The sequence below is a fragment of the Oncorhynchus kisutch genome, linkage group LG20, assembly GCF_002021735.2.
Source record: "Oncorhynchus kisutch isolate 150728-3 linkage group LG20, Okis_V2, whole genome shotgun sequence".
Classification (NCBI taxonomy): domain Eukaryota; kingdom Metazoa; phylum Chordata; class Actinopteri; order Salmoniformes; family Salmonidae; genus Oncorhynchus; species Oncorhynchus kisutch.
The window spans coordinates 35772299-35786784 of record NC_034193.2 but is presented as its reverse complement, the minus strand read 5'-3'; the positions used below and the strand labels follow the sequence as shown (position 1 = coordinate 35786784).

Sequence of the window (14486 nt, the reverse complement as noted above, 5' to 3'; positions counted from 1 at the left end):
ACATCAGTTCAACAATCGCAGTGTTCGTGCTTCTGTTTTTAAGACAATACTTACTAGCGTTAATCAGGGCCCGTTCAGCGTTAGAACCATCGGACGCATTAAGATGCGTTTGGGAAACAGGGCCCAGATATCCAGTTTCCTCCTCTTCTTCATTTTTCGATGTGACATCGAAAAAGCTGTATTGTAACAGCTTCTTTCTCTTCCTCCTCCTCCTCCTCCTCTTCCACGAGACCTTCTCTTCTTCAGCAGGAACAGGGTTAAATTTGAGACTGGAGCAATGAGGCATGTATTGAAATCGCTAAGCGGTATAATTCAAAGCAGTGTCACTTTATCAGCATCACGTGATGAATGACGTTTGAAGAATCAATTCGTCGAACACCTGATTGGTTTGGTTTTGGGCTCGTTCGACATTGCAGCCGACAGTGCAGGTGGCTGCTGGCTGCTGGCTGCTGACTGCTGACTGGCTAATTTACAAATCACCTTGCATCATAAATAAATTTATAAATAATCAGCCAGTCACCGTTTACCCACAACGCAGCATGGATTTGATGCTCTCGATCACCTGATTGGTTTGGTGATTCATTTAGGCTCGCTCGACATTGCAGCCGACAGTGCAGGTGGCTGCTGACTGTTCTAAATAAAGCTCAAAGCCTCGAGTAATGAATCTATTTTTTACACGAAAGAGCCAATGCTTCAGGAAGCTTTGTTTCCCCATCACTACTTTTCAGCATGTTTTCTGTGAATTAGACGATGGGAGTTTTGTAGCTTTTTCCACCTTTGGCTTACTGCTAGTTAACTGGTCTCCGGTAGTTGGTCTCACTGACCATAACCGTGCTGGTTGGCTACACTGGTTAGGCTAATAGCTTGTTGGCTAAAATGCTAATATTAGCTGGCTGGTGTAATAACATATTAACACATGTAATAACGCATTCACTGACTGTTGTCTGCCTGTGGCCTAACCATGCAAACTATAGCTTGCACTCTGTGTCATGACCTCCCCCCGCACAGCTGGCTGACTAAGATAACATACACACTGAAACTCCCAAACATAAACACACTCAAACCCCCTTCTGGATGGGCTCCAAAGACAAAGAACTCTGTCGAGAACCAATGGGATACTGACACCAAGCTGGAGGGGACTGTCTATCACCTACAAGCAACCTACCAGAAGCCAGGACTACCAGAATCTACCTACGTCATTTCAATGTATAAAATGAACTGCACGACATGTTACAGGCCTCTTCTTCCGATAGTTCCCTAAGAACTAGACGAACGGGGCCGTGCAGCACGCTTTGCCAGATATCATTACTCTTGAATAAACGGCCTTTACTATACCTTATCCGCCTTGTCCAGAGTCTCAACTTGGTCTCGTTTCTCATGTATCTATTCATCAACAAATTGGTAGCAGAGGATGGTTTAAACCCATGAATTCGGTCCATAGAGAGTTGATGAGAGAAAAGACAAGTTGACGACAGATTCTAGAAGACGGGCGACCTGTCTACAGGAGCCATCGGGGATTCAACTGGAGGCGTGAGTATGAATTGCTGTTAAATTTATGGGAAAATTATCCGATAACCAAAGGCATTGCGTAATGATATCTGTGTAAATACATTGTTAAGTCTTATTCATATAGTCTGGCAATAGTAGATGTGACAATCTACTAGGTGTAACGGTGAGGAATTGAATGACAAAATGAAATGAAATGTGATACATTGTGAAGTCTTATTCATGTAGTCTGGCAATAGTAGATGTGACAATCAACTAGGTGTAACGGTGAGAATTTGATGAAGTCTTATTCATATAGTCTGGCAATAGTAGATGTGGCAATCAACTAGGTGTAACGGTGAGGAATTTGATGGCATAATGAAATGAAATGTGATACATTGTTAAGTCTTATTCATATAGTCTGGCAATAGTAGATGTGGCAATCTACTAGGTGTAACAGTGAGGAATTTGATGACTCAGTGAAATGAAATGTGAATGAGATGATGAAATGTTTCGTTAATTGATCGAGACGTATAACCAAGACTGGGACTAGTGGAGTTGGCATCCTACTAGGAGCATCAGTTAATAAGTAAAAAAATTGGACTAGGAGTGAAGGAATTAAACCTGATCTCTCCAGATTAATGTCACTGATTGACCGTTTCATGAGACCGAGTGATACTGACCGCCGACTCTAATTTTGACCGCCGAGTCAAAAGTTTGGGCGGGGTTGTGCGGCCGCCGTGCTGTGTAACGAATTGATTTCTGTTCCCTTTGTACTGTTGGTGTTGCCTAGAATTAATTTGACAAATATTATAGAAGGCATCTGAATGCATTGTCATTGACCCAAAAGTAGGCGTTTGGGACACTAACATTTGGCCAGGCAGTAGAAATGTGTGAAGTTGTAAAATTACTCCAATAAACTACCCTAGGCGCACAATTATCTCGCAAATATCCCTTTTGATATTATAGTACAGTAATTCTACAAAACTCTTTGTGCACGAGGGTGAGACACAAGAGATAAGTCTGTGTTGGCACCAGGAATACATCGCTGGTTTCAACCAAGTGACGGGCTAAGTGCACTAAGATAGATATAGGACCCAGACATAGTGAATCGTCAATATGGCCTCAATTACCGTTCCCAAACTCAAATTCAACAAATATTTAGATCAGAGAATACAGGAAAGGGCAGGAGGAAAACAGGAGTATAAATCAATAAAGAAGATATGGGGGGGAATTAGGCTGAGATGGACCCAGGCAGGTTACATTAGTGGAGCGGCCCCGTCAAGGGAGCAACTCAGCGCTATGGAAAGAGAACTGGAGGAAGCAGTAGAGCACGGGAAAGTGAGTGAGGCAGTAATAAATAAGAGCCATTTTTTCAAGAAGGAAGGAACAGAGAGGAGGGGGAGAGCTGAGGCTGAGCTGAGAATAGGGACATGGGCAATAGAGGAGACAAAAAGGGCACGCCCACACAAAAAAACTGATATGATGGGTGTGCTTGCTGGGGCCTCAGCTGACGTCAGCGAAGGCACAATCAACAACCACAACACACCACCGCCCACTGTGACCACCCCATCGGCCCCGCCCTCTCTATACCCGCCACTGCCACAGGAAGAGAAGACTGCAGTGCCACCTCCCTATTCACAAAATCCATTCGCACACCTCCCACACAACCCGTTTAAAACCCACGCCACCCCAGCCGCCGTGCAGGCCCCGGTCTTTATGGTGCAGGGAGGACAGCTAAAGGGAACATGACTGTGGGGATTCAAGAAGGCCTCCTCGTCTGTGAAGAAAGGCCCGATTGCTCAAGCCCCACAGCACTACAAGGCCCAGGTGGGTCCCTGCCGAACTACCCACAAGGAAGGGAAGGTGGATCTCAACCGGGCCTCCTAAAGAGAGAAGGCCACGATCTTATTCAGCTCTCCTCTACTCCGAACACAGACTGGTACGGACGCAGAGGTAAAGAAGATGATCAAGGGTCGTGGGTGTCACAAGGAAAATGTTCCGTCGGGGCTTCGTCAAGAGATCACCCCAGTAAAGACGATGAAAGCGAAAGTAGACCTGGACGTGATGAGGAGGAAATGGTATACTATGATAGACAAAGCTGAATGTGGAGGGGGCACATTCCATGTGGAAGGGGTAATGGTAGGAACAGTGACGGACCTGATCGAACCTGTCAGACAGTCCGTAAGGCTCTCAGAACTAAGAAGCAGGGGGGTCTCGTCCAGAGCAGACTGGGATCCCCAACATGGAGAGACAGGAAGGACAGGCTTCCAAATGCCGTTGAGGCCCACTCCTGATGGAGAATACGAAGAGTACCAACCCTGGAAAATGACAGACCTCACCACTTTAATGGAACAGTTGCCCAGTCTACATGGGGGTGCCTCTGCATGGCTCCTCCAACTACAGACACTTACCTCTGGCCTACGCCTCTGTCTGGGAGACATGAAGGCCCTGTTGGCTAGAGCTACAGACCATACCACCATGATGGCTCTCATAAGAGACGCAGATCTGGCCACGGCCCCAGCTGCACTAGGTCTAGGACGATTCCGAACTCAGTTATGGGCTGAGTTGAGAAGAGCATACCCTACCGAACGAAACCACTCAACCCTGTTATCGTTCACCATCAATCCAGGGGAACAACTAGCAGCCTACCTGGATAGAGCAAAGACAACATGGAGAACCGTTCATGAAGACCCATATGATCACACTGCTACCACACTCAGCATGTGGAAGGAAATGGTGGTGAACGGGACCCAGAATGAAGTCCGTATAAAACTAAGGGGCACAGTGGGGCTGATGGTGCTACCTTTAGCTCAGTTTAACTCCCATGTGCATCACCACATCACCCAATTCAACAAGGAAAAGGGTGGAGCGGATAGACAACTCCAGTCCCTACAGGTACAACTTCTGAAACTTCAGCTGAAAGAAGCCCAGAAGGGGGAGAAACCCAAGAAACAGATGATGTCGGAGGAACATCCCGATATCGCACAAATCATTGAGAAAACTGTTTCCCAAATGATACAGCAACAACACCCTCCCGCGCAGGGAACTCCCCTGCCTCCTCAACACAGGGAGCCGCCCCATCCAACGGCGCCACCTCCATACTATCAACCACCTACACAAGGCTATCAGTTGCCGTGGGGACAGCAACCACGACACCCTGCACATTGGGCGAGCTGTTATAACTGTAAGCAGGGTGGACATATGGCTCGACAGTGCCCATATCCAATGACAGCGGCCCAAAACCACTGGATGGCAAACAGGGGACGAGGATACACACCAAGAGCAAGAGGAGGAGTCCGACCAACGATGTATCAACCACGAGCTCCCCCTCAACCTGCATACAACCACCCTACTCCAGACCCAAATCAGCAACCACCACCTCCTTTCCAGGGCATGTCGGACGAATATGCCCCTTGGCCCTGAAGATGCCCATCACCACCGGACGGAGAGAGGGGTCAGGTTTTTCCTCTTCACACAGAACCCACCGTACTGTGTGAGGTGGAAGGAGTGACCCACCAATTTCTGGTAGATACAGGATGTACGTACTCTGCTATAAGAACCCATCAACCACTCTCTTCGGAATCAATACAGGTGGTGGGGGTATCAGGGGCACCCGAAGCACAAAACAAAACCGTTCCGTTGCTCTTCACATGGGGCCAATCAAACCTGAGGCATCAGTTCCTATACTGTCCAAATTGCCCAATCAACCTCCTTGGGAGAGATCTCTTGTGCAAGCTGAAATGTTCCATCTATCTGACTGAGAAGGGGGTAGAGGTTTCCATTGATCCCATTACCTCAACTCCTGCTCGTCCTGTCAGGTTATTAATGTTACCCCTCATCCCAACCCCTGTTCTGTCGGCAACACAAGAAATCTATTGGCTGAAATGCGTTGACACAGGCCCAGGGACTCCAGCGATCCAATTCCACTTCAACCAACTGAAACAACAGATATATACACTGCATCCATACAAGACCCCACAGGCTGAGATCCACTGCACACTCAATGTAACGGATGATGACGTCAACCCATACACCGACGACTGGGATGAAAACATGATGCACCTCACTCCATCCATCAGATGTTGCACCATCGTCTGCGGTCAGGAAGGAGTCGCAGCACCAGTCATACTACCACCTTATCTGAAATCATGGTTCCTTCTAGGGGAGGAGTCAGCACCCCATGTCACACTAGCTGTGGGTAATGGTTTCGAAGCCAGAAGCTTGGGCCCAATGATCAGGCGAGCATCAAAACTGGAGTGGGAACCAACCCAAACACCGGGGATACACAAAGCCACCACGGAGAAAATGTGGAGGTTTATGACAGTCGATACTGAAGAACACTGCCTACCTGAAAAACTGACCCTGCCAAGACACCATGGCAAGCCATACACAGACCACCCATCTACTGAAGCATTGCTCTCTACTATAGATGAAAAGATATGGACTCACACCCCTTTCGATGTTGGTAAGCTACAAGTGGCCCCAGTCTCCATTACACTATTGGATCCAAGCCAGATACCTATTTACCGAACTCAGTATCGTCTAAAACCTGAACAAACCAATGGGATCAAGCCAACCATTAATGGGCTGTTAGGGGCTCAGGTGATTTATCGAACTGTCTCCCCATGGAACACACCCATTCTACCAGTACTGAAGGCAGGGGGAGAAACCTACCGGATGGTACAAGACTTCCGAGCAGTGAATGACGTCACTGCACCTATAGACCTGCCTGTCCCTGACCCTCACATCACTCTGAGCAACCTGTCACCGAGACACCAATATTTCACGGTCGTGGACTTGGCTAATACATTCTTCAGCATTCCTTTGGATGAAGCATCCCAACCACTCTTGGCATTCACCTATGAAGGACAGCAATTTACTTACTCCGTCTTGCCAATGGGGTACAGGTGCTCCCCCGGAATTTTTAACCATATCCTCAAGACTCACCTGGCTGAGCTGAAAATTCCAGAGGGGGTGATTCTGATCCAGTATGTAGACGACCTGTTGTTAGGGGCTCCCACTTCGGATCTCTGTCTAAAGATGACAAAATCATTACTGGACATCCTTGCAGTCAAGGGATACAAGGTATAGAAGAGTAAGGTCCAGTCCTGTCGCAGAACTGTCCTTTTCTTAGGCAGAGAAATCTCTGGGGAAGGTGCAGGGCTCTCCAAAAGCCACAGAGACTCGATACTCCATCATCCACGCCCCATCACAGTGTCAGGAATGTTGTCATTCCTTGGGCTGACTGGTTACAGCCGCACACACATCCATGACTTCACTGGCAGAACTGAGCCCTTGAGGGAAATAGTGCGCGAGGCGGGGTCGAGAAACCTACACTCACCACTGGTATGGACTCCTGAAGCATCATTGGCTTTTTCACTCTTGAAGACGGATCTCTCAGTGTCCGCAGCTTTGACCGCACCAGACTACAAAAACAAATTCCATCTTGATGTTTCTGAAAAAGAAGGATTTACGTCATCCATCCTTTTTCAGAAACAAGAGGGGGAGAGGAGAGTGCTGATGTATCACTCCTCGAAACTGGACCACATTGATGTAGGACAAACCACATGTTCTAGGTATATGGCTGCAGTTGCAAAAGCCATTGAAAAAACCGCCCACCTGGTAATGTGCCATCCGTTGGAAATCCACACCCACCACGGAGTTGCGGCATATCTGATGAGGAAAGAATTCACATTTAGCGCCGAAAGAAAAACGAAAATTCAGAACAAATGCACACAATCACACATCACATTTGTCAACACTGACAAAAACATGGCTGACGCACTCAACGCGGAAGAAGGACTGCCCCACTCCTGTGCGGAACGAGCTGCACAAGAATTAAAACTGAGACCTGACCTGGGGAATGAACCACTCTGCAACCCTGACCTATGGTTGTACACAGACGGATGATGTTACAGAGGAGAAGATGGAAACATAGCAGCATATGCAGTGGTGCAGCAGCTTCCGGATGGATCACACGTGACCCTGGAGTCGGCTATCATTCCGCAACCTGCGTCAGCTCAATTAGCTGAAATCATAGGCTTGACACAAGCACTGAAAGGAGCTGAAGGGAAAACTGTAAATATCTACACCGACTCGGCATATGCCCATGGAGCAGTTCATACGGATGGACCACAATGGGTGAGGCGCAACTTCACCACCACAGGGAACCTTCCAATTAAACACAAGACACAGATGGAAAAACTGATTACATCCGTTTCTCTACCTGAAAAGGTGGCCATCATGAAGTGTAAAGGACATCAACAACTGAAAAACAGAGTCAGCGAGGGGAATGATGCAGCTGACAAAGCAGCCAAGAAAGCGGGTGGATACAAAATAGCTAAGGTATGTGCCGGGTCGAAGTTGAAATGGGTCGAAGCCCTGCCCCTGGCATTGATGGCCATGAGAGCCTCACCAGGGTCAGGCACCCATCTCTCTCCTCATGAGATAATGACTGGTAGAGTCATGCCTGGCCCACCAAGGGAGGGAGGTCATATGCCCGCTCTTGATGTGCAACAAATTTCTATGTCTAACTATGTAAGAGAGCTAACAAAACTTTCTGCAGCTCTCTCTGTTCAGGTTCGCAAGGTCCAGGAGAGAGAACTGCCGGAAGCTCCAGCACCACTGAAGGTAAAAGTTGGAGACTGGGTAAGGGTAAAGGTCCACAAGAGAAAGTGGCTGGAACCCAGGTGTACTGGTCCGTACGAAGTGAAGGAGGTTACTTCACACTCAGTCCAGGTCAAAGGTAAATTGGGCGCACCTTGGCACCACCTCACACATTGTACACCAGCTCCAACCCCTTCCCGCACACTGACGGAAGTCAGAACTGACCTAAGTGGTCTACATTCGGTCCCAAATTCTACATCTATTTAGCCAAGGAAAATGGGAGGTTCAGCCCCATACTCCCTGACTAAATCACACCTTTCCCCCTGGGAACGTTTGGGGATCTCGGGACCCCTGTTTGTCATTTTTCTTCTCATAGGAGGAGTCACTGTATGCACACTCACATGGCTTATAGACCAACGGATGCACCCACTACAGATTCACACACTGAATTCTACTCTGCCAGGTGAAACTAACTCTCTCTCTCTTCCCTCTTATCTACCACAAGACCATACCGTTTCTAGGCGTGAGGTGGGGGTCACTATAAGTGCACCCCCCAGGAGTTGAAGAGCACCACCTTGTGTTTGCCTTTCAATGCCACCACCACCGCTTACCTGCCTTGGAGCCTTTTGGGTCATGCGCGAAATAGTCTGGGCCTACCTGCCTGGACCTATTCCAGTTTTAACTGGTATATAACCAAAGGGGGATATGGTGAGTGGTCTTGGAAAAACCTGGTGGCGGAAACAGGATATGACTGGTCCAGCTATTCCAAGGGACGGGGTGTCCTTGCCTGGCGCAAACGGCTTACACTTTCACGCACTGGTTTTCAAATAAAGCTGATTGTACGACCTGGGACCACTATGGGTTGCCAGGTTTTTACGTTGGCCCCATATGTAGATATCAGCAGGGCTGAAGTCTATTTCACACTATATATCTGCTTTACGCCACAACCACAGCCTACTTCTGTGACGGTGCGTGACGATATGGCAAAGCCACATACCCTACCCCAGCACAGGGATGGGTGGGGTTCTGCTGTTTTAGTGGTCACTACCCCTACCCCGGATGAGAACATTCGGGTTGCTACAGGTGTCTCAGGTTTGTCTAACAATTGGTTATTATTGACCGAACAAGCGGCCAATACAACCCCCACTAGTTGCGTAGTTTGCATGGGTGCCAGACCATTGCTCCGCATTGTCCCGGCCACTGTCGAGATCAGATGTTTAATGCCCCTTATGGACAAAGACAATCCGACTGGTAATTGCTCCTTGTGGGATGCAGTTTACCCTGTTGTCTCCGCTACGGTCAGGGCACCAGTATTTTCCTCTGATGTTGCCTGGGCCGAATTCTCCTGTATTAACATAACAGGGGGTATACTACAGTTAGGTTTGCTCCCTGAGGGTTGGTGTACAAATACTATCGTAGTAGTTGGTGGTTTTAAGCCAGTGATCGGGGCTGACTTCTGGTGGTGGTGTGGGGGACCTCGGCTTTTTGACAGAACTCCCAATAATGCTACGGGTACTTGTGCGCTGGTAACACTTCTGCTGCCTATCTCTGTTTACCCTATAGGTGTGGGTGATTTGGTGACCCGGATACAGGCTGTGGACCCACAGTTTCTGCCTACCAGAACCAAGCGGGAAGCAGCCCTGACTGTTGGGGATCCCACGTATATTGATGCCATAGGTGTTCCTAGGGGGGTCCCTGATAAGTACAAGCTGGTGGACCAGGTCGCCGCAGGTTTTGAATCATCTCTCTGCTGGTGGTGCACTGTGAATAAAAATGTTGACCGCATTAACTATATACATTTCAATGTCCAAAAATTAGGTAACTGGACTCAACAAGGTTTTGAGGCCGTACATGGTCAACTGGCTGCCACCTCCCTTACGGCTTTTCAAAATCGCATTGCCGTTGACATGTTGCTGGCTGAGAAGGGTGGGATATGTTTTATGTTTGGGGAGCAATGTTGCACATTTATCCCTAATAACACAGCCTCTGATGGCAGCCTCACTGTGGCGTTAGAAGGCCTGCGTACCCTTAATGGTAAAATGAAATCCCACTCTGGGGTTGATACCAGCATGTGGGACTCCTGGATGGATGCATTTGGTAAATATAAGGTCCTGGTCTCTTCTATTCTGGTCTCTATCTCTGTGTTTGCTGCTATATTAACCCTTTGTGGCTGTTGTTGCATCCCATGTGCCCGCTCCCTGCTCTCTCGAGTTATTACTTCTGCTATTGCACCAAATAATGACCCTGCACTGATGTTCCCCCTCATACAACAGGAGGATCCTCTGGTGGAGTTTGAAACATGCACATATGAGTAGTTTTCACGTCTCTTTGGAGACGTGAAGAGGGGGACTACAATTTTCCTGTTCTATTTTTTCTTACTTTTAGTTTTTGTCACGTCTATTCAGACGTGAAGAGGGGGATTTGTAATAACATATTAACACATGTAATAACGCATTCACTGACTGTTGTCTGCCTGTGGCCTAACCATGCAAACTATAGCTTGCACTCTGTGTCATAACCTCCCCCCACACAGCTGGCTGACTAAGATAACATACACACTGAAACTCCCAAACATAAACACACTCAAACCCCCTCTGGATGGGCTCCAAAGACAAAGAACTCTGTCGAGAACCAATGGGATACTGACACCAGGCTGGAGGGGACTGTCTATCACCTACAAGCAACCTACCAGAAGCCAGGACTACCAGAATCTACCTACGTCATTTCAATGTATAAAATTAACTGCACGACATGTTACAGGCCTCTTCTTCTAGTAGTTCCCTAAGAACTAGACGAACGGGGCCGTGCAGCACACTTTGCCAGATATCATTACTCTTGAATAAACGGCCTTTACTATACCTTATCCGCCTTGTCCAGAGTCTCAACTTGGTCTTGTTTCTCATGTATCTATTCATCAACACTGGCTAAGATAACTGAATATAGCTAACGTTAGCTGGCTGGCTAAGATAACTGCATATAGCTAACATTCTTTGATATTTGGTTAGATGGCGTTATGTGTTTCCAAAACTGTGGTTTACTTTAATCACTCAAGTCATGAACGCAAATTATTGGTTTAATTTAAAGTTATACATTTTAAGTTATTTCTGTGGTAGTTTACATTATAGGGAATAGGCTGGTCCTGCATATTACTTCACACCTGACTTTGGCATTCTTCTGAATTCTGATTGGTTTAATGTAATAACTCCAAAAATAGAACTGTGAGGTGTTACTTTGCAATGGGAATGCTTTAATATTTTATTTGATATTTTATAAACAATACAAAACATACACATACAAACAACAACATCATACAAACATGAACTACATCACACCTGCCCAGACCCACTAGAACACACCCCTATTTCCATTAACTACATCACACCTGCCCAGACCCACTAGAACACACCCCTATTTCCATTAACTACATCACACCAGCCCAGACCCACTAGAACATACCTCCATCTCCATTAACTACATCACACCTGCCCAGACCCACTAGAACACACCTCCATCTCCAGCGCCCGCATCAGCACCATTTTATTTCTCTCTGTCACTTTCAACTTTTAGATAATAAAGCATTTTACCTTTCTATTGTGTTAACAACAGAGGATTGGTTGAGATTAAAAGTAATTTTACATTTTATAACTGTACTTCTGACAGCCAACTTTCTAACTCCTCCCATAACATTCTGACGTCATAATAGTCCCAGAAACATTTTTGAGACATTGTTAGTTTTACACTTAAGACACGACTCTGCCGTTGTGCTGTAGAATTTGTGAATTTTGTAGTCAGATGTGAAGGATGATCATCAGGAGTCAGATGTGAAGGAGGAGATTGATCATCAGGAGTCAGATGTGAAGGAGGAGGTTAATCATCAGGAGTCAGATGTGAAGGAGGAGGTTGTTCATCAGTGAACCTCTCGGATTGTGGCTGGGCTGGTGTTTCCACTACCAGCTGGGTCATATATTTTGATACATTGAATGTTGATATTGTGAACCTATGTTACATATTTGTACCTCTTGTTTTATTCAGTGCATTCGGAAGATTTCAGACCCCTTCACTTTTTCTACATTTTGTTATGTTACAGCCTTATTCTAAAATGATTAAATCATCCCCCCCCCTCATCAATCTACACACAATACCCAATAATGACATCACAATACCCCATGATGACAAAGCAAAAACTGGTTTTTAAAAATGATCAATGAAAAAGGTGATTTTCTTTCAACAACAAGGACATTTCTAAGTGACCCCAAACTTTTGTGTACATCTACATGATGTATTGTTACACCACGTAGGAGCAGTATAGACCTAGTCTGTTCATTATATACATCTACGTGATGTGTTGTTACACCACGTAGGAGCAGTATAGACCTAGTCTGTTCATTATATACATCTACATTATGTATTGTTACACCACGTAGGAGCAGTATAGACCTAGTCTGTTCATTATATACATCTACATGATGTATTGTTACACCAACAATAAAAGGGAAATGATATGATTTTATACTGATACAATTGAAGATAATAAAAGATAATGACATTAAAATGTTTTATGAGATTAGAGAACACATTGGGTGGGATCTTAGACCGTTCCTCCATACAGAATATCTCCAGGTCTTTGATTTATTTAGTCTGCCCTTATGTACTGCCCTGTTCAATTCAAACCACAGGATTTCAAGGGAGTTCAAGTCCGACGACTGAGATTGCCATTGAAAATGTTGATTTTATGCCCAATTAACCATCTCTTTGTGGGTGTTGATGTGTCTTTCTGGAAGATCCACTTATGGCCAAGTTTCAGCCTCCTAGCAGAGAGTTAACCAGGTTTTGGGCTAAAATATCCTGGTAGTGGGTAAAGATTAGTTATTGATTTCATACAGTAATTTTTGCTCATCTTTATCAAGGGTATCAATAACTAGGTGCTTATTTTGAAAACGAGTTATTTGACTGACTGAATCAGAAATATAGATGTGGAGTTGATTTAGAGTTTCTTTTAAAATCTCATAAAAAATCTGAACTAATCAAACAACATGTGTTGCTCTTTGTACGTGTTGATATAATATTCTTATTTAATGGAGAGGAAAAAAACGTTTATCTAAACTGCTTCATAATATAATTCAATGAAGAACAAAAAAAGTTTTCCCTCCTCAACTGCGTTTCCTCCCTCCAGACAGCAGATGGCGAGATGTGTCTTTCAGGCGATGTTTCTAGTGTGACGTCCAATCTAGTGGACGGAACGCTTCTTCAACAACTGCAGCCACCTCGGTAGCTCGTTAGACAACAAAGTCGGAACATTCAAGCTCTTTAGACAATTTACTGGTTTATTTGCCACTATGATTTAAACATACTTATGTGTAAACAACTAGCTACCTCATTTAATGTAATATTTACGTTGTAAGTCAATTAGCTGGCTGGTTAAATTAGCACTAGTCTAGTCGCTAATGCTAACTAGCTGTTATCCCCGACCATGAGTACACTAAGCTACTCTCCTCCTGATAAAGAAGAGGAGGTCTGCTGGACGGAGAAGGAAGCTCTCGTCAAAGAGGAGGCTGTTCCAATACAAGAACAAGTAGAGGGTTGGGCTGTTACTGTGAAAGAGGAGGAGGAAGACGTTTCATTGAAAGACGAGGAAGACGCGTTCAGAGTGAAAGAGGATGAGGACTTTACAGTAAAAGAAGAGAAAGAGGAAGATGCAGGTTTTGGAGAGAAGGAGGTTACTGTGACAGAGAAAGAAGATGAAGACGTTTTTTTAATGAAGGATGAAGAGGGGGAGATTACTGTCACATTAGAGGAGGACGAAGAAGAGAATACTGGAGAACTGATTAACACCAGTAAATACAGTGAGTACTATCTAATAAAACAGGGGCATTGATATGATTAAGACCAGTAAATACAGTGAATACTATCTTATAAAACAGGGACATTGATCTGATTAACACCAGTAAATACAGTGAGTACTATCTTATAAAACAGGGACATTGATCTGATTAAGACCAGTAAATACAGTGAGTCGTATCTTATAAAACAGGGACATTGATATGATTAACACCAGTAAATACAGTGAATACTATCTTATAAAACAGGGACATTGATCTGATTAACACTAGTAAATACAGTGAGTATTATCTTATAAAACAGGGGCACAAACTCTGCAGTTGTTGAACTAATGTGTGATTTTTAAAAGGGCATTCTACACTTGAATATGTTTTTGTACTGTCTTAATTGTTCATGACGTCCCCCAGTGATTTTTAACTTTTCCTGTTGAAAAGTGATATATAAATACAGTAAAGTATAAACACACAAAAGGGAAACAAATAAATGTTTTGAGCAAAATAGTGTTTTTTAGACAACTGGAAACTAGAAAGAGTGAGTGTTGTCATAGTAAGGTA

The 14486-nt window shown here is 45.2% G+C and overlaps 1 protein-coding gene across 1 annotated transcript; it reads left to right on the top strand.

The window, feature by feature from the left end:
* The first annotated feature begins 919 nt into the window (after positions 1-919).
* LOC109875487 (uncharacterized) lies at positions 920-10957 on the top strand. Its single transcript, XM_031798748.1, has 2 exons — positions 920-1530; positions 8054-10957. Exon 2 carries the CDS (start codon positions 8952-8954, stop codon positions 10407-10409), a length of 1458 nt encoding a protein of 485 aa, XP_031654608.1. The 5' UTR covers positions 920-1530; positions 8054-8951; the 3' UTR covers positions 10410-10957.
* Positions 10958-14486: the final 3529 nt, after the last annotated feature.